An 18,807-nucleotide genomic window follows, 5' to 3' on the forward strand; every position below is an offset into this window, starting at 1 on the left:
GTCACTAGAACTAGCACGAAAAGGATTAAGCACAGAATGACACAAAGGGACAGAATAACACAAACGGACAAACTGTATTTCATTAAATAAAGGACGGAAGGATTTGACAATAAGACAAACAAACTGAAATCTGGGTTACAACCCTGGATAACCCAGATAACAGAAAAGATGACAAAACAAGCTATCAAGACTCCTCCGTGTCTAAAAGAGGAGTGACTTTCCAGTTGTTAAGCGACATCTTAGCCACAAATTTGCACATCAGTACTACTACAACATTCAACCATTTTGATTGCTTTGGATTCAACACTCAAATTTTGACTTTTGATCAAACTGCTCCCTATATTGGCTATCGGATTTTAGGACTAACAGCATGGGAACTTTCACAGTAACTAATTTGCCAAAAGACTTGGACGAATTCTCATGTATCCCTATCATCAAACCATCCCGAGCAGCGCATGTCCTATTGCTTAAACCTGGTAAAGTCAACCAATATTTGCCTCCCTTTTACCACCAACTTGTCTGCTTGCCTTTCTGTGACCTTAGTTAGATTATAAATAGTGGTTCTTGTTCCTTCGGTCAAGAAGATGCTTTTATTTCTGAGGGATCCTGGACTCGCCATTGCAAACCAACAAACCGATCACTTTTAACCAGGTTTTATTTCAAAACAACAAATATGTTAGAATGAACACTTTTTTTTTTCCTTTCTTTCTTTTTTCTTTTTTTTTTTGCACTTATTTTTTTAAATCAATCGATCGAACCTGATGTGGGTTGTCTATGTATCATGTGGGAACATGAATCAGATCTTGCATAGTTCGGGAAGACCAAGAATAAAGAAAATAAACTAACTCTTTTTTCTTTTCTTTTTTCAATTTTGAATTTTTTTATAAAAAAAATCCGAAAGAAATACTTATAAAGAAAAAGGAAAATATTTTTGGATTTTAATTTGTTTATTTTTTTTTTAAGAATTTTTGAAAAGAAAGACTTCTAAAGAAGAAAGAAAATATTTTTTTTTGAATTTCGACTCTTTTTTTTCTGGAATTTCTAAAAAAGAACTTCTAAAGAAGAAAGAAATATTTTTGGATTTTTGGACTTTTATTTTGAATTTATGAAAGAAATACTTATAAAGAAAAAAAAAAGAAAATATTTTTGAATCTTGAATTTTTTTTCAATTTTCGAAAGAAGAATGAAAATATTTTTGGATTTTGAGAAGAAATTAAAAAGGAAATGTTTTTATATTTTTTTAAAAATTGGGGTCTAAAAAAACACTTTTAAAGAAGGAAGTAAAGGAATATATTTTTGGAGTTTTTGAAAATTGTGGGCCGGAACCGATGAGGTTTGCCTACGTATCTCACATCCGGTGAGAATCAGACCCCGCGTAGTTCTGCCTGTTTTGACGGAATAGAGGAAACATGACTTTCTGAAAATATTGGCTTATTTTCTTTCTTTTCTTTTTTTTTTTCAAAATTTCGGCAGAGTTTCGAAATTTTTCAAATACCTACCTCTCATTCTTTTTTTTTTTCTTTTTTTGATTTTTTTCCCCTAATCTAGAAGCCAGTCAACATGCCAGCCGAAACAAACAGATGCTCAAGTAGCATATAAGATGTATCAGGATAGTCTTTTAATTTAGGGTACACCTGTCCTAGAGGAACCCAACCCCTGTGTTGAGTCCCCAAAGTCAAATGCACATGATGCAAACAAACGTTCCTACTAGGGATCCGGCATGAGGCTATGTTATTCTAGGTTTAAACCTGGGGGTGTGTTCTAGACATGGCTTGCCCAAGCGGACAGCTCGAGCCGAGGTGGGGGCAATGTATCGGGAGCACGAAAGTCTACCCGGTCTAATTGCTGATCCAGCCTCGTTCTATTTCGTACGACCTCTACCAGAAAAGTGGGCCACGCGTACGTATGCACCATATTTTTAGAAGACTCAGAAGGGAGGCGTAAGAAGACATTTAAATACAGTTCAAATAATATCAAAGCGGTAAATGAGCGGCAATTAGCACATTAGGCTCATAAACACAATAATATCACAAACAATAAAGCCAAGTACAGATTACATTACAAGCTCGAATTCTGAACTCTGAACCAGAGATTCTGGGTTCAGTCCCCAGCAGAGTCGCCAGAGTTGTCATACCTCCTTTTTTCCGAGGGAATAGGGGAGTTTTTCCAATTAAAGTGGTATTATTCGAAATGAGATTATTTATTTAATTAGAGTCGCCACTTGGAATATTTGTTACGGTGTCTGGATTGTCTGGCCAAAGTCGCGCGAACGTGTACCTTGACCTTTAATTTGAAAAATCTTAATTATGTCACGCGGACGTGTACAGAATCACGATAATTGATTTATTAATAAGCGCCTAAAGAATACTAGCGATCTTCATGAATTATTTTCCTAAACTAGTTTGAGATTATTGTAAAGTCGTAATTTATGGAAAAAATATTATTGTGGGAAAAGATGTATAATTGTTGATAATTTTAACAACATGCTAACTTGTGTGTTTGGTCTACTACATGCCAGCGTTCGATACTTATTTATTAGAATGAAAGAAGCATGGTCCACCTCACTCATGTCAGGCCCAATAAATGGCCTAATTTCCTTCGGATTTCAACTAAACCCCACAGTCCATTAATAATCAAACTCAAACCACTCCAATTAGCTTTATCCAAACCCCACAGCCTATTAACGTTACAATCAGCTTAAAACCTCAAGACTCTAAAATCTCACAACCTTTTAATTTAACAAGCAAATACATGGCTCATTATTACTAATCCCCATATTATTCAGTTAAACTTTGCAATTTCCATTATTAACGAAAAAATGCAGTAAACGAACATGAGACAACATCAAGCGGAAATGATGAACCAAACATAAGATACTCAAAAATAATTTAACTAAAGGCAGATGAAATACACAAAGCAAAAAGGAAAATATCTACAAGAAACTAAACAGAGAAACAAATCAAGCATTTAATTAAAGAGATACCAATTAAAGCAAATTTAACATCATTGAAATACTAGATGTAGAAACAGTTCTTTGTATGTGCCTCAAACCCAACTTATTCAACAAAAAACTCTAAGCAAAGTTTTGTACAGAAACGATGACTGTTCAGCTAGCAAAGACCAAAACCGACAATAATTCCGGAGCCAAAAACGCGAACAGAACTTCGACTAACAGAAGCGCCGCGGCTCCGGGACCTCGAACGCGACCTCCAAATTTTAGCGGATCTCATGGCTGTTTTTCGCTGATTTTTGGGAGGTTTTCAGGGCTGTAAGTTGGTGGTTTGAGGCTGTAAATTTGATGCATTTTAATGGAGGAAAACAGAGGTCCTTGGATGGAGGAAGAAAGGATCTGTTAATGGCTAAAGCCAAGGGAAGGAAGATCAAATTTATGGGTTATAACTCATGAAGAATAAGAGAAGGCAGCAGCCCTAATTTTGTTCCTTTCTTTTTCAAATCTCTTTTTCCTCTCCTTTTTTTTTTTTCAGCTCTCCTCGTGTGTGTTTTATATAGCTGAATGGAAGTGCCAATGTGTGTGTGCCTTTTGTGTGTGTATTTGCCTTGGATGCCACTTCCAAAGAATAACAATATTGTGCATGTGGTGTGTAGTGTAAATTGCCAAGAAAGTGAGTGTGTGGCAGTTAGTTACTAGAGATAAAATGGAATCTTTTGGCATTTGGTAATTCTTCATTGGCTCTCTTTTTTTTCTTTTTTCTTTTTATAAAAAAAAATCTAAAATTAAAAATACTACACTAATATTAAAATTTAAAAAATATAAGAAATTATTAAGGAAAAAGTTATAAAATTGCTAGTCTTACCAAAATTAGAAGAAAAAAACATATTTTTTGTGAATTTCTTTTTTTTTTTGTAAATAAAACACAACTATTATCTAAAATGAGATTCTTTTTGTATGATTTTTAATTTTATCACATAAACCTACTAAAAAGTGAAATAAAGGCTAAAATATCAAGAATAAACTTAACAAATATTTAAACACTTAGGTGATAAAAAATTTAAAGAATGGTCAAAAATTAGGTGATCACATTGACTAAATATCTCTACAGCTTCTATAAAATTCTACTTCAATTCAATAACTTCTTGACATGTACGTGACTGTAAAAAAAGAGAAGGCTACAATTTCTTAAACATAAGGCACAAAGTTTAATACGGGTAGCACTTGCAACCATAGCCGACATTGCTCATATTCATGTATAAAGTATGTGTTGTTAAAGCACAGTAGGCTCACCGTTAATTAGTTTTGAGCATACATTTTTCTTCTTCAAAATTTGTGTAACTCGTTGCACGTTCGGTAAGGATCTTCAGTAAAGATTGTTATAGCCTTGTGAGCAGATTGTGTTGATCTGGAATAATGATTATTGATATACATGCAAATTGGCTCGATTTTATTTTATTTTTTTAATCGGATGTCCCTAAGGGACGCTCGAGGAGCACTGTTGTAAAACATTTCTTTTTCCTCATAGAATAGATTATCACTTTGATATTTAAGCGGGATAAAACGTATGAATATGATACATCTAATGTAAATGGTTGGACCCATGTTCCCCCGTGAACGGTGCCATGTCCACACTTTTGTTCTCCGCTTCTGCTTCCAGTTACAACATTCCATCATCTCCACATCGAATCACTATCCTCGTACACTACACGAAACGTAAGCCACTCCGAAACCATTTCATTGTCGTTTCACTGTCCGCCACTTCCTCAAATAAAGATGTCTGGCGAAAGACAGCAGCAACAACAACGCCGTTATCACTTAAAACGCCGCCGTTTTCCTCTCCCCACCACCGACCGTACCGCCGGAGACAGCAATCGTTGCACCTGGACCACAGCGTTGACATGGATGATTTGTTGTTATCCATTGGACAGACGACTAACGAGCACGAACTGTTTGCTTTAATGTCGCCTTACCAAAATCGAAATCTTTCAATGCGTTTCATGGTCACGCTCCTCTCACGTGAGTTTGACTGGCAGCGGTCGTTAGCTTTGCTTGATTGGATCAACGAAGTAGCTCTTTACACTCCGTCTGTGTTCGCGTACAATGTTGCATTGCGTAATGTACTACGGGCAAAGAAGTGGCGGCTTGCGTACGGGCTGTTTGATGAAATGCGTCAAAGAGCTTTGTCACCTGATAGGTACACTTATTCTACTCTCATTACCCATTTTGGCAAAGAGGGGTTGTTTGATGATGCTTTATCTTGGCTTCAGAAGATGGAACAGGATCATGTTTCGGGTGATCTTGTTCTGTACAGTAATTTGATTGAGTTGTCAAGAAAGCTGTGTGATTATTCCAAGGCAATTTCGATTTTTTCAAGACTGAAAACATCAGGGATTACTCCTGATCTTGTTGCTTACAATACCATGATTAATGTGTTTGGAAAAGCAAAGCTATTTCGCGAAGCTCGATTGTTGGTCAAAGAGATGATGTCAGCAGGTGTTATGCCTGACACAGTGAGTTACTCAACTCTCTTGACTATGTATGTTGAGAACCAAAAGTTTTTGGAGGCTCTATCCGTATTTTCGGAGATGAATGAGGTGAAATGCCCCCTTGATCTCACAACTTGTAATATTATGATTGATGTCTATGGACAACTTGATATGGCCAAGGAAGCAGATAGGTTGTTTTGGAGTATGAGGAAAATGGGAATTGAACCAAATGTGGTCAGCTACAATACTCTTCTTAGGGTTTATGGTGAGGCTGAGCTTTTCGGGGAAGCTATACATCTGTTTCGGCTGATGCAGAGGAAAAGTATTGAACAAAATGTTGTCACTTACAACACCATGATTAAAATTTATGGAAAGACACTGGAGCATGAGAAAGCTAACAATCTTATTCAAGAAATGCAGAACAGAGGAATTGAGCCCAATGCCATTACCTACTCGACCATAATATCAATATGGGGTAAAGTTGGAAAACTAGATCGAGCAGCTATGTTATTCCAGAAGCTGCGGAGTTCTGGAGTTGAAATTGATCAGGTTCTGTACCAGACTATGATTGTAGCATATGAGAGAGCTGGTTTGGTTGCACATGCTAAACGTTTGTTGCATGAGTTGAAGCGCCCTGACAATATTCCTAGAGAAACTGCAATAACGATTCTTGCTAGATCTGGACGAATAGAAGAAGCTACATGGGTGTTCAGACAAGCTTTTGATGCTGGAGAATTGAAAGATATTGCAGTTTTTGAGTGTATGATAGATTTGTATTCCAGAAATAGGAAGTACACTAATCTCATTGAGGTATTTGAGAAGATGAGAGGAGCAGGATATTTTCCAAATTCTAATGTGATTGCTCTAGTCCTTAATGCTTATGGGAAGTTGCGAGAGTTTGAAAAGGCAGACATGGTATATAAAGAGATGCAGGAAGAGGGATGTGTTTTCTCGGACGAAGTTCACTTTCAAATGCTAAGTCTTTATGGTGCTCGAAAGAATTTTGAGATGGTTGAGACACTGTATGAGAAGCTGGACTCTAATCCTAATGTTAACAAGAAAGAGTTGCATCTTGTTGTTGCTGGCATTTATGAAAAAGCAAACAGAGTGAATGATGCATCTCGAATTGTTAATCGCATGACTTACAGAGGAACTATGGGATCTTAACCCGACATGATGCAATTGTAACCGCTGTAGATATTTTTATATATTGATTTTTGCAATATGATTTACTGTGTTTGTAACGATATGCATTAAGATACTATTGTGACTGTTTAAGAGTGATCAGATCAGATAACAGTGCCATCACAAAATTTATTTTGTAATTCCCCGCAAATATATAAAGTAGTTAATGTCAGATCTAATGTAGCATAATATTATAGAGAAAGTATATCTTTCCCTAGAACAAAATTAAAAATCTCAAAGATATACTAGTACGATAAAACAAAGTATTAAAAAGATGTTTAAAGAATCATGTGGGGCCTCTTTTTCGTCTGTTTGAGCTAACCAGTTCCAAGTCCCTTAGGGGTGGACAGTTGGATCTTCTTTTATCCTAGAAAATTATATTTGAATTTTTCAAATTAGGATAAGAAAACAGATTCAATTGGCAGTAAATATAGGCAATGCTTATCTCCATGTACTATACTATATAATTAAGAAAAGAGACAGAAACACAAGCAAAATATTGAATGAGTCAATCTTAATTCATAGGTCTAAAATCTGAATCTTTCACACACAGTTTAACAATTGGAACAACCATAAACATTAATTAAAGGAAACAAAACAAAAAATTCTTTGGTGTCAACAAAAGATTACTTATCATCGACCAGAGTACTATTGAAAAGGGTTAGACTCTCAAAGTCTCGAGAGACTTCTTGCTGTTCTTGAATCCCAAATCTAAGTACATGATTGGAAGTTGGATATGCCAATGAATTATGTTTATCAAAATCAGGATATGTGATTCCTTGACTGGATTCACTATCACTAGAGGAGAATGGGGCCGTCTTGATCCCATTACCAACAGAATTAGTTTCACTAGACGAAAGTCCTAAATGTTGTTGCCTATAGATAGCAAGCTGAGTGTATACATACTCGCGTTCTTGTAAGGCAAGCTGTAACTGTTGGCGAAGATAAAGAATACACTCAACACAACCATAGACGGGGAACTTCTCCCTCATATCGGACTCGAAAATGATGGATTTCATGGCATCTGCCTTTTGATCGTCACCATCCAATTGCTCGAGTGTTTTCACTATGTTACGGACCCCGAAAAGACGATGTGCATTTTGAAATTTCTTGGGCTGATCTGCTGGGAAATAAGAAGCTAACACACATTGTTGAGAGCATTTTCTTCTTTGGTATTTGCATGCAGCGCAAGCTGGCCGGCTAGTCCCACCTTTTGTCATTCGATCTCCAAAATTAGTCGAGAGAGTGATTAACTCTTGACCCAGATATTCGGTATCATTTATCTATGTATATCGAGATTTTGAAATGGACTAAAGAAGTATAAACTTATTCCCTTGTTGTTGAAGTAGGGAGGATGAAAATGAAAGTGAAGGTGGCAGCTATAGGGAGCTATATGATGACGAGAAATTGCAAAAGTTAAACACACTTTGAATTAGTTGGGATTACGTTTAGCAAGACCAAGTAAATATTTTGAAATCCGCTTCTTAAGGAAGTTTGGTATTTGAACTTTAAACAGAAAATCTAGGTGTCACACATACGTACATTTAGCACGGAAAATGGTGTATCCTGCACCATATTAGACTGCCAATGGTGCGATAGCCCTAATGGATTAATTATATCTAATTGTTGAGTAATTCTTGAGTTAATCATTAAAATTGTATGCATGAAGTTTGCTGATTAGAATATAATTTGATAAATTAGAATTCTACGTGACTAGTCTTTGCAACTGATTATGAACTGATTTGCCGTGTGGAAGCAAAGAGCCTCAAAGTATTTGACTGTTTCAGAGAAACTGAAAGGAAAACGTATGTATTTGAAAGTTAGTTTATTGGATTGGATATATACCTTCTTCTAATCATGGAATTCAGTGACCACTTATCTTTCTAAATTTTACTGTGGTACTTTTCACCGTACGAATAGTAAGACTGTTATAGAAACTTAGCTTGAAAGGGGGCCAGATTCATTAATTTTAAGAATACATTGTTTCCTCGGATTATCCCGTAAAATTTGAATTACACTCTTCTAATTCTTTTGAAAAACGATTTTTAACCTTAGTAAATGAGTAGATTCATGTAATAGTAGGACTTCTATTATCTTTTCTCTTTTCGTCTATTGTTTTAATTGTTCCTCAGATGATAATCATTGGTTGCACTGCTCATTATTGACAAACTATGAAGCAAAATTACAAATAATCGACCATAATTTGACCTCTGATTTTGGTAAACATAATTTGGATTTCTAATACATAGTACTGACTGTGAATTTTGAATTAAAATGCAATCACAGGCATGATTCCTTATAATTCCGTAACGTTGATTTGGTCTACGAAAACTTTCAGCAAACGGCATGGTCTTTTGTTTTTTCTTCTTCTTTTTTTCAAATTTTATACCACAACAATCTAGCTAAAAAACCCCAATTGGAGTATTGTTTTTTTCTAAGTTGAAAAGTCAAATTTACGAGGGATACATGTACCGAGCCTAATGCATCCAAAAAAAAAAAAAAAATTTAATTTCTGAAGTCAACCCTTCCAAGTCGTCGATTTGAACTGGCTCAATAGTACGTATTTTCAATATTAGAGAGCAGAGCCCTTTAAATCTAACTGACCACAAGAATTAGATAAGCACCAAACGGACATTGCTTTTAAAATACAGGAAAGTAAGAGAAATTGACAATGGAGTTCTTCAACAGAGCTAAAGTTATTAGGCTCAAAGGCCATTTGGGCAAGTACCTCGTCGCCGATGATGACGAACAAACCGTCCGACAAAGCCGTAACGGTTCATCAAAAAAGGCACGTTGGACAGTTGAAATGGTGGCAGACAATCCTCACCTCATTCGTCTCAAGAGTTGCCACGAGCGTTACCTCTCGGCTTCTAACGACGCTTTCCTTCTTGGAATGACTGGTAAAAGAGTATTCCAAGTACCAAATAGTGTAACAGATGGTTCAATAGAATGGGAGCCAATAAAAGAAGGATATCAAGTAAAGTTAAGGACAAAGGGAGGGAAATTCTTGAGGGCAAATGGAGCAACACCTCCTTGGAGAAATTCTATAACTCATGATTTACCTCATAGAACTGCAACCCAAGATTGGGTATTATGGGATGTGGATGTAATTGATATATCAGTAACGGACTCTGAATCTTTACAGAGTTATCCTTCATCTCTATCGAGCTTCTCTTCTTTTGGCGATGATGATTTTACAGATTATTCAAACACTCGTCGCACTGTTTCGTCAATTAACAGTTGTACATCCATTGCATCTGATCGTTCTTCACATCCAAGTTCAACACAGGTAATGAATTAAGACTCTCTAGCATATATTACAAGTGTGACATTTTTGCATTTTTCGAATTGGTTGTTAAAATTTCTGACTTCGTCATTGTCTTTGACATTGTTGCTTTGACCTGTGAATGTAGAATGGGATGGAATTTTTTGAAAGAGCTAAAGCAGTAAGACTTCAAAGCCACTTGGGGAAATACTTAGTGGCGGACGAAGATGAACAAACTGTTCGACAGAGCCGAAATGGCTCGTCGAACAGGGCACGTTGGATAGTGGAATTAGTTGCAGGAAAAAGTCACGTAATTCGCCTAAAAAGTTGCCATGGTTTATACCTAGCAGCAACTGAGCAGGCATTTCTTCTAGGAATGACGGGTAAAAAAGTACTTCAAACTGTTGCAACAAATAATATGGATGGTTCTACTGAATGGGAGCCAATAAGAGAAGGATTTCAAGTAAAGCTTAGAACAAAGGAAGGAAAATATTTGAGGGCAAATGGAGCTACACCACCTTGGAGAAATTCTATAACACATGATGTTCCAAATAGGACAGCTACCCAAGATTGGGTTTTGTGGGGAGTAGAAGTTGTGGATATTACTATTTCAGATACTACTGATATTAATTCAGTGTCAAGTTGTTTATCGCCTGCATCAAGTTTTAATTCTGTTCTCGATGATTATACGACTTCTTCTGATATTGGATCCCCAAATGCAGTAACCTACCAATCCCAAAGGTCTGAGAACGCACACGTGAAACAGGTACGAAATAAGTGAAATTAGTAACCTAAAAAATATGTCAATAACATGCTACAATAGTCTAAACTACGCCAATAATGTAATTACTGTTTATGTTACTTCATAAGTTAAATCATGTTCTAAATAACAAAACGGCAAATATTGGTTTCTCCTCCATCAAAAACGTTAAAGCGTTTGCTCTAGTGAAACTTGATTTTTCATCTTATTTTTGGTTAGGAATGAGGAGAAACATCTTTAGCATCTCAAAGTTTGTTTCTTTTCGTTTGGTACGCGGACTAAATTATCTCGGGGGATTATCATCCCAGGACTAATTTATACCACTCATGAGAGATGAGATAAAATAATCATAAGTTTATTGGGATAAGGTGGAATAAGATGGGATATCCTGAATTAAGTTTGGGATAAAATTTATACTCGATCCCACCCTATCCTTCGTACCAAACGACCCCTTATTCTTCTTCTGCTAGAATGAGTGGTTGGTTGCCTTGTGCTGTGAGTTCTAGCACCCCACTAGGCCATGTACTGGTCAACAACCCAATTAGGTAAAGTCAATATGCAAGGCTGGAATATTTCATTTTGACCCTGTGTTGTTTAATTGTACTAATTTAAATATGTTTATGGAATCTTCAAATAGTCAAACGAAAAAAAAAAGATCATCAATAGTCAAAACCATTAAAAACAATCGAGGTCGTTGCGTCAAAAGTGATAGATCAATCGGGACTTTTAAAGTGACTAGAGTGGATTAAAAAAAAAATTAACTTTTCTACTATGAAATTAGAAACGTTACTAATCTTTTTCTTCAAGTTACTAATTTTGTCTCATTATGCTTTCAATTTACTTTCGAGTGACTTGTTATTGTGAATTTTTACAAAACAGTATAGTAGAAAGAAAAAGACAGCTTCACAAGAGCCAATGTACAGCGTAAACTCCTTTCAACCTGATTTCCATATCACATATGACATTCCTTTAATAACCGTTAATGCATACCTTTAGCTTCCTTTTTCAGCATCTCCTGTTTCTTCATCAATTATTCAGATCTTTCTTCCCTATCCATCCACATGGATCATTCTCTGTAAATACTCAAAGAGTCTGATCCAGGTGGATTTCTAGATTAAAAAAATCAGTTTTTTAAAACAGTGTTTGATCATTGCAATTGCATGATTTTTCCAGTCTTTGCAGAATTCTGGGATGGAATTCTTTCAGAAAGCCAAATCCATTAGGCTAAAGAGCCACCATGATAAATTCTTATTAGCTGATCCCGATCAAGAAACCGTGTACCAAGATCGCCATGGAACTTCCAGGAATGCAAAATGGACAATTGAATTCCCTGAAGAAATCGAAAATGTCATCCGATTAAAGAGTTGTTATGGCAAATATCTAACAGCCACAGATGATCAAGTCCTTCTAGGTGTCACAGGTAGAAAAGTTGTTCAGAGTTTGCCTAGAAAATTGGATTCTTCAGTTGAGTGGGAACCAATAAAAGATGGATTCCTCCTGAAGCTTAAAACGAGATATGGGAATTATTTACGCGCAAATAGTGGATTACCCCCTTGGCGAAATTCAATTACACATGATATACCTCATAGACATCAAGATTGGATCTTATGGGAAGTGGATATTATTGAAATACTGCCCGAATTACCAGAAAAATATTCAGAATCAGAATCATTGGATGATTATTCCAGCTCTTCTTTTCATCTTACAACCCCCAAGTATTCCAGGAGTGAGGTTAGTTTTAGTTTTGTCTCAAAAGTTAGTGCCTTTTTCTTGCAGAGTGTTATTAATATTATTGAACTTGCAGTCAAGAGATGCATTTGATACTTCCCCGGTAAAGGCTGAAGGTCGACTAATATATTACCATGTGGCGGATGAAAATGGAAATGCAAATGATGCAGTGGAAGGACCATCTTTTCACTTCAAAGGGCATGGAGTAGAGGAACTGACTCAAAAGTTGGAGGAAATAACAGGGCTGGAGAATATTACTGTCTGTTCGCGCAACAAGTTCAATGGGAATCTATATCCTCTTCGGTTAGCATTGCCTCCAAACAATGCGAATATGCATGTTGTGGTAGTGCCTGAATCATCCAAAAGTTAGCAGAATTCACCATCTCCTTGAGAAAGAAGCTGTATATTTCCCTTTTTCGTTTCTCATGTCTCAAGCTGGAAAGTTATCCCAATGTCCTAGATACATTTTTCTTCACTGCTATTTTCCTAGAGGCAGTTGCAATGTTACTTGGTTTTTTAATTCATGAGCGCAAGTCTATACAAGCCCTTTTATAAAAGGGTGAAAATTATTTACATCCCCCAAGTTTACTCTAAAAATCAAATACATCCTCCAATTTTGAACAATTGTCATTTTCATCCTTTCGTCCTACACAATGTCTTTTTTACCCTTGACATTTTCAACTCTCCATATATATTATACCTTTTTTATATTATTTAGATATTTTTTAATGCAGGTATTTATTCATAAGTTAAAAATACTATATCTTATTTATATAATTTAATCTAAGTTCACTAACATTATAAATAAAATAATTATATTATGAATTTATTACAAATTTATTGCTATTGCTAGTTTTTTAATATTATTATTATTATTTTAATATTATGTATATTAAAATGCATATAATGTATGTTGGTGTGTGCGTGTGATTTTAAGTTTCACTATTTATTATTATCTATGGTGAATATAAATTTTTGAGTTTTGATTGTTATTATTAGATTTTTTTAAAATTATAATTAAATTTCATGTAAAGTTTAAATTGATAATTTTTGCAAATTTAATTATAAAATTTACCTCTATTTTACGCCCATTATTTTTTTATTACCTGCATTGTATAATTTATAAAATTTTCACTCTCTTTTATTCTCAGTTTTGTAAATAAATTTTTGATTGCTATTAATAAAATTACTTATATGAGTAAATTATTTATTATAATTTTTTTATTTTTCTCATTTATTTCACTATTGAACATCATTAACTTATATGCTTGACTACTACTTCTCACTCTTTTTGGTTGCGAAAAAGTTTTTAAAATTTTTCTATAGGTAAGTCGATAATATAAATTAAAATAAAAAATATAATTATATTAAAGAATAAAAATAAGAGATAAAAATTGTAGAGGGTAGAATAGGTATTTTAAGAAGTCATCTGTGAGAACAAAGCAATTGTTGAAAAGGCAAAAGGAAGACTCTAGAAGTGTAGGTGCTAAATCTGAGTTGGAAAGATATATTGGTGAAGGACAAGAGCAGTTGTCTAATGATTCTAATGACTTTAAGATCTTAGATTGGTGGAAAATTAATGCGCCTCGATTTCCTATTCTATCCGAGCTAGCTCGTGATGTGTTAGCCATTCCAATTTCAAGTGTTGCATCAGAATGTGCATTTAGCACCGGTGGCCGCATTCTTGATTCATTTAGGAGTTCATTGACTCCTCGGTTGGTGCAAAGTCTTGTTTGTGTTCAAGATTGGTTTAGATGTGAGGATACTCCTATTAATGTTGAAGAAGATTTGGAGTTTCTTGAGCAAATTGAACTTGGTAAGATTTTGCGTTATATGAGTGTTTTATTAAAAATTAGTTTACTTTGTAAGTTTAATTGACACACTTTATCAAATTATATTTAGATATGGCAACGAGCGGAAGAGAAACTTGCATTGTTGAAAGAGATAATAGCATTGTTGATGCATAGTTTGAACAAGTGGTAAGTTTAAAGATTTGCTTGTTTTATGATATTATTTTGTTATTTATAATTAAAAATATTTTATTAACTTGTGAAATTTTCTAATTTTTTTTTGTAGGTTCAACTATGCCTCGTGGTCCTAAAGCTAGATCGCCTATTTGGGAACATTTTGAGCTAGTTAAAGTAAATGAAGAATCCCGTAAAGCAAAGTGCCTTCATTGTGGTCGAGTTTATAATTATCATCCAAAGTATTATGGCACTTATGGCTTAGTGAAGCATATTAAGAAGTGTCTTATGCCTCATCCAGTGATTCGTATTTAAGGCTTTAAGTATCATTTTCTAGACTTACTTTGTGGTTTGTGGCTTGTGACTAGTTTGCCACTGTTTTGTTGTTTGGTGATGGTATTTCTAGACTTATTTTGGACTTTGGTAGCTGCTAGATTTGCCACTGTGTTAAACTATTTTGGACTAGTTTGCCACTGCTGGACTGTGCGGTATTTTGCTACTTAGGTGTTCTGTTTGCACTGATGCCACTGAAGGCCTCCCTGCTCTCTGTGTGCTTGTTCTCTATAGTCTATTCTCGGTTTCATTTATAGTGTTGTTTCAAATTAGAGTGTTATTGTCAGCAAAACTTGTGTTAGACTGCCGTCTGCCACTGTCTTTCTCTGTTGCTGGGCTGGACGAACAACTAAATGACAATTTGCTGGGTTGTCTTTCTCAAAAGTCAAAATGACAATTTGCCGTTGGGCTGGACGAAAAACAAATAAATTCCAGCCTTGTTTATTGATGTTCCTACAAACCGTAAATACTTGTTGTTCCTATAACCGTTTAAAACAGAAAAAATAAACCGGAAATAACCGAATCGAACTTTGAAAAAACTGCACTGAACCGTAAATACTTTGGTTTGATTTGGTTATTACTATTACAAAACCGATAAATCGAACCGTACTTTCATAATAACCGAACCGACCGACGCCCACCCCTAAATATGAGCAGTAGAATGATAATTGTTGAAAGTTGAAGGATGAGTTTGATTTTTAAAACAAACTTGGGGGATGTAAATGATTTTCACCCTTTTATAAAAGGGTTTTCGGAGCGGAAGTACTAATATAAAACGGTAGATGCATTTCTCGTCGATGAATGTTACTCTTTTGGCCATAAATTTTTTAATTTTGATGGCTCTCCTTTATTTGGAGATCAAACTAACATTTCCTCACTTTTCCCTGCGATTGCAGTTCTTCTAATATCTTTTGCTTCCTTTTTTAACCTTGTTATCTATAAAATTCTCTAATAACTTGGAAAACTCTCAGAACATTTTAGACAATGCTAAATGTAGTAAACGTAGTCAATAAGCACACTAAACGTTAACCTTCAAAAGTCAAAATAGAATTCCATGTGAATTTCAAACCACTATAAAAGATTTACACTTTGCAAAAGGTGCTCCCAATTGCTCTTAACAGAAGTAAAGAAAATTAGCGTCTTTTAGTCAAGTCATGAACCTTGTCCTGCCTAACAATGCCCGCTTATGAGCTGTCTAAGCAATGTCCGCCTCCAAGTGAGAGCCAGCCTTGCCAATAACAGCTTTCAATTATGGAAGTGGTGCATGTCCATGGCAGAAAAGTGCACCAATACGCGCCAACTCAAAGCCATCCACGCCATTTACATTACTCTTGGTCTTCACCGCAACACTTACGCCGTAAGCAAGCTCCTCGATTTTTCTGCCCTTTCAAATTCCGCCGACCTTTCCTATGCCTCACGAATCTTCGCGCAGGTTCGAACTCCCAATACTTTCCTTTACAATATTCTCATTAGGGCTTACTCTCGCAGCTCACAACCCCAATTTTCCCTTCATTACTTCAATATTATGTTACAAACCAATAACGCTGCGGCTCCTGATAGTTTTACGTTTCCGTTTCTTCTCATCGCTTGCGCTAATGGTCCTTTGGAAGTAGAGGGAAAGCAAATGCACAGTTGGGTAGTTAAGAATTCTTTTTCCGTGTCAGATGCACATGTACAGACAGCATTAATTCGGTTCTACACCAACTGCAAAGCATTGGATTATGCACGCAAGATGTTCGATGAAATTACTGACATTGATGTTATTCAATGTAATGTTTTAATGAGTGGGCACCTTCAATGCGGACTAGCCAAGGAGGCATTGAGTATTTTCCAAGATATGCTGGGGCATGGAGTTAGTGCGGATGAGTATTGTGTGACCACAGCACTTGCGGCCTGTGCTCATTTAGGTGCTCTTGAGCAAGGGAAATGGATTCATGAGCATGTTATGAAGAGAGAATGGGTTGAATCTGATGTTTTTATCGGCTCTGCTCTTGTTGATATGTACGCTAAGTGTGGGTGTATTCACATTGCTTCTGAGGTATTCGACAGCATGCCTACGAGAAACAGGCATTCGTGGGCAACAATGATTCGTGGGTTCGCGGTCCATGGTCGTCCTGAGCTAGCAATAAGCTGTTTGGAGAGGATGCAAGTGGTCGATGGACTTAAGCCTGATGGTATTGTCATTCTTGCAGTTTTAGCAGCGTGTGCACATGCAGGGCTTCAGAAAGAAGGCCAGCTTTTGTTGGATAAGATGGAATCATTATATGATATTGCACCGGAACATGAACACTTCAGTTGTGTAGTGGACTTGTTATGCAGGGCTGGAAAATTGGATGACGCACTTAAGCTCATTAGAAGGATGCCAATGAAACCGCGGGCCTCAGTTTGGGGCGCGTTATTGAGTGGTTGCCGAAAGCACAACAATGTTAGTCTTGGAGAACTTGCCGTTAAAGAGATTTTGTTGGTAGAAGATGGCAATGAAGCTGAAGAAGATTCTGCTTATGTTCAGTTATCCAATATATATTTGGCAGCTCGACAATGTGATGATGCACGTCGAATCAGGAGGATGATTGGTGACAAAGGGTTCAGGAAGACCCCTGGGTACAGTGCAATTGAGATTGATGGGATGGTTAATGAGTTTGTAGCTGGAGATGTCTCCCATTCATGTTTAACTAACATACATGAGGTGCTTGACTTGATATATCTGGATCCTGATTTCAACAACCTAATATAGCATGAGCAAGCTTGCTTGTGTGTCACAACTCATATCACTGAGTATAAGACAGCATGTTGTTGTAAGGGGCATTCAACTATTATTTAGAGATCAACTGGTCTGCAACTATGTTTTCTAGATGGAAGCAGACTTTAAGGCCTGCAGCACCCTTTCAAGCTAAACTTGCCATGTTTTGTACCCTCAGCACCATGAGATCCTGCTACAGCCCCTGCTATTTGACCAGCCTCTTGTGTTTCTCAAATTCGAGCAAAGGCATGAATTTGACAGTGTACTGCTGTCCAGCAGTTGTTTTCCCATGCTATATTCTTGAGGGAAAAGTCCACGTACCAATGGAAAGTGTGGAACTTGGGGCAAGTATACAAGTGTGGATTGTGATAAACTTCTAATGAAATTCGTGCTGCACTAATCAGTCTACTATTTATCAACCCAAATTTGCATGGTACTAGCCTCATTAATTACTTATCTAGATGAAAAGGTGACACCAATTTAGGAAATGCTGCTTTTTTCTCAAAAAAATTATGCATTTACATGATAGGAAAGTACCATGGGCGTCCATAATTTTCAATTTTACATCTTAAGAAATTCATTAGTTTAATCGGGTCTTGCTCTACTTTTCTCATTCTGAGAAAACAAAGGACCTATTTAAGGTCACAGCTGGACCGCTGGAGGTGTCGACTAACATAGGCCAATTCATGTTTCGAAATTGTCTGATTACTTTTAAGCAGAAAAGAACTGTTTGCTTCTATAAGATTTTCTGTCTTTGGATTGAGCATATTTAATTGACTGGAATTGCCATCTAAAATTGACTCGCTCATAGATCTGATGTGATGGTCAACTCATACTTTTTTTTCAATTATTTTGCTTTTGACTATTAACTGGATATACGGAACTATTAACTGGGATATCATTAGCCTACGTAATTGGAAACATCACAATTGGACCGGAATGTTCCATCAATATCAAACCCCATTCCTACTTGGTTTCTCTCTATGGTATGTGCTGGAATATTATGAATTGCAGACAGCGTAAACCTTTGTGGTCCCGAATAATCACACCATGTTAGAAATCCCATTTTCCGTTGACCATTTATGACATTGAATCAATCAAATAGAATAAATTTTAGTAATAGAAAAAGACCATTGAATTTAACTTTTCCCTTGCAACCTATCGAAAGACTTGAAATGACTATACAATAAGTATTTTCCCATGAAACATTCTCTACTTATAGTTATGATAATTATTACACCTAATCGTGACTATCATGCGCATTGTTGTGTCGAATATGGAACGGTTTAACTGATATCCGCTTATATTTAAAGAAAATAACTTTCTAAACTAATTACGACTTGAATTGAAATAATTTTACAAAGGATTTCAGGTATTCTATTTTATTGGTCTA

General features: G+C 36.0%; 4 protein-coding genes and 1 long non-coding RNA gene across 6 annotated transcripts; 4 read left to right on the top strand and 1 right to left on the bottom strand.

Moving 5' to 3' along the window:
- The first annotated feature begins 4,442 nt into the window (after nt 1-4,442).
- Nucleotides 4,443-6,764, top strand: LOC107816244 (uncharacterized). The gene has a single exon (XM_016641942.2). The coding sequence runs from the start codon at nt 4,576-4,578 to the stop codon at nt 6,604-6,606; it is 2,031 nt and encodes a 676-aa protein (XP_016497428.1). The 5' UTR covers nt 4,443-4,575; the 3' UTR covers nt 6,607-6,764.
- Nucleotides 6,765-7,250: 486 nt separating this feature from the next.
- LOC107816240 (LOB domain-containing protein 27-like) lies at nt 7,251-7,844 on the bottom strand. Its single transcript, XM_016641939.1, has one exon. It carries the CDS (start codon nt 7,842-7,844, stop codon nt 7,251-7,253), a length of 594 nt encoding a protein of 197 aa, XP_016497425.1.
- A 1,374-nt stretch (nt 7,845-9,218) lies between these two features.
- Nucleotides 9,219-13,001, top strand: LOC107816245 (uncharacterized). Of its 2 annotated transcripts, none has more exons than XM_016641944.2 (4): nt 9,219-9,913; nt 10,038-10,655; nt 11,823-12,380; nt 12,454-13,001. In XM_016641944.2, the coding sequence occupies exons 1-4, from the start codon at nt 9,296-9,298 to the stop codon at nt 12,745-12,747; spliced, it is 2,088 nt and encodes a 695-aa protein (XP_016497430.1). In that variant the 5' UTR covers nt 9,219-9,295; the 3' UTR covers nt 12,748-13,001. The 2 variants fall into 2 exon arrangements, with proteins under 2 accessions (XP_016497430.1, XP_075090783.1); XM_075234682.1 differs by having other exon boundaries at nt 11,832-12,380.
- A 615-nt stretch (nt 13,002-13,616) lies between these two features.
- LOC142171589 (uncharacterized) lies at nt 13,617-14,958 on the top strand. Its single transcript, XR_012701340.1, has 3 exons — nt 13,617-14,193; nt 14,280-14,356; nt 14,454-14,958. It is a non-coding gene; the product is annotated as an uncharacterized LOC142171589 (long non-coding RNA).
- Nucleotides 14,959-15,620: 662 nt separating this feature from the next.
- LOC107816246 (putative pentatricopeptide repeat-containing protein At3g28640) lies at nt 15,621-17,966 on the top strand. Its single transcript, XM_016641945.2, has one exon. The coding sequence runs from the start codon at nt 15,861-15,863 to the stop codon at nt 17,406-17,408; it is 1,548 nt and encodes a 515-aa protein (XP_016497431.1). The 5' UTR covers nt 15,621-15,860; the 3' UTR covers nt 17,409-17,966.
- The last annotated feature ends 841 nt before the right edge of the window (nt 17,967-18,807 follow it).

The sequence above is a fragment of the Nicotiana tabacum genome, chromosome 17 (genome assembly GCF_000715075.1).
Source record: "Nicotiana tabacum cultivar K326 chromosome 17, ASM71507v2, whole genome shotgun sequence".
Taxonomy (NCBI): Eukaryota; Viridiplantae; Streptophyta; class Magnoliopsida; order Solanales; family Solanaceae; genus Nicotiana; species Nicotiana tabacum.

Excerpts from the sequence above, each read along its gene's own strand:
- LOC107816246 (XM_016641945.2), top strand. The coding sequence starts at position 15,861 with ATGAGCTGTCTAAGCAATGTCCGCCTCCAAGTGAGAGCCAGCCTTGCC.
- LOC107816240 (XM_016641939.1), bottom strand. The coding sequence starts at position 7,844 with ATGACAAAAGGTGGGACTAGCCGGCCAGCTTGCGCTGCATGCAAATAC.
- LOC107816245 (XM_016641944.2), top strand. The coding sequence starts at position 9,296 with ATGGAGTTCTTCAACAGAGCTAAAGTTATTAGGCTCAAAGGCCATTTG. Across the intron at positions 9,914-10,037 it reads CACATCCAAGTTCAACACAG|AATGGGATGGAATTTTTTGA; the intron begins GTAATGAATTAA and ends CTGTGAATGTAG. Across the intron at positions 10,656-11,822 it reads AGAACGCACACGTGAAACAG|TCTTTGCAGAATTCTGGGAT; the intron begins GTACGAAATAAG and ends TGATTTTTCCAG.
- LOC107816244 (XM_016641942.2), top strand. The coding sequence starts at position 4,576 with ATGTCCACACTTTTGTTCTCCGCTTCTGCTTCCAGTTACAACATTCCA.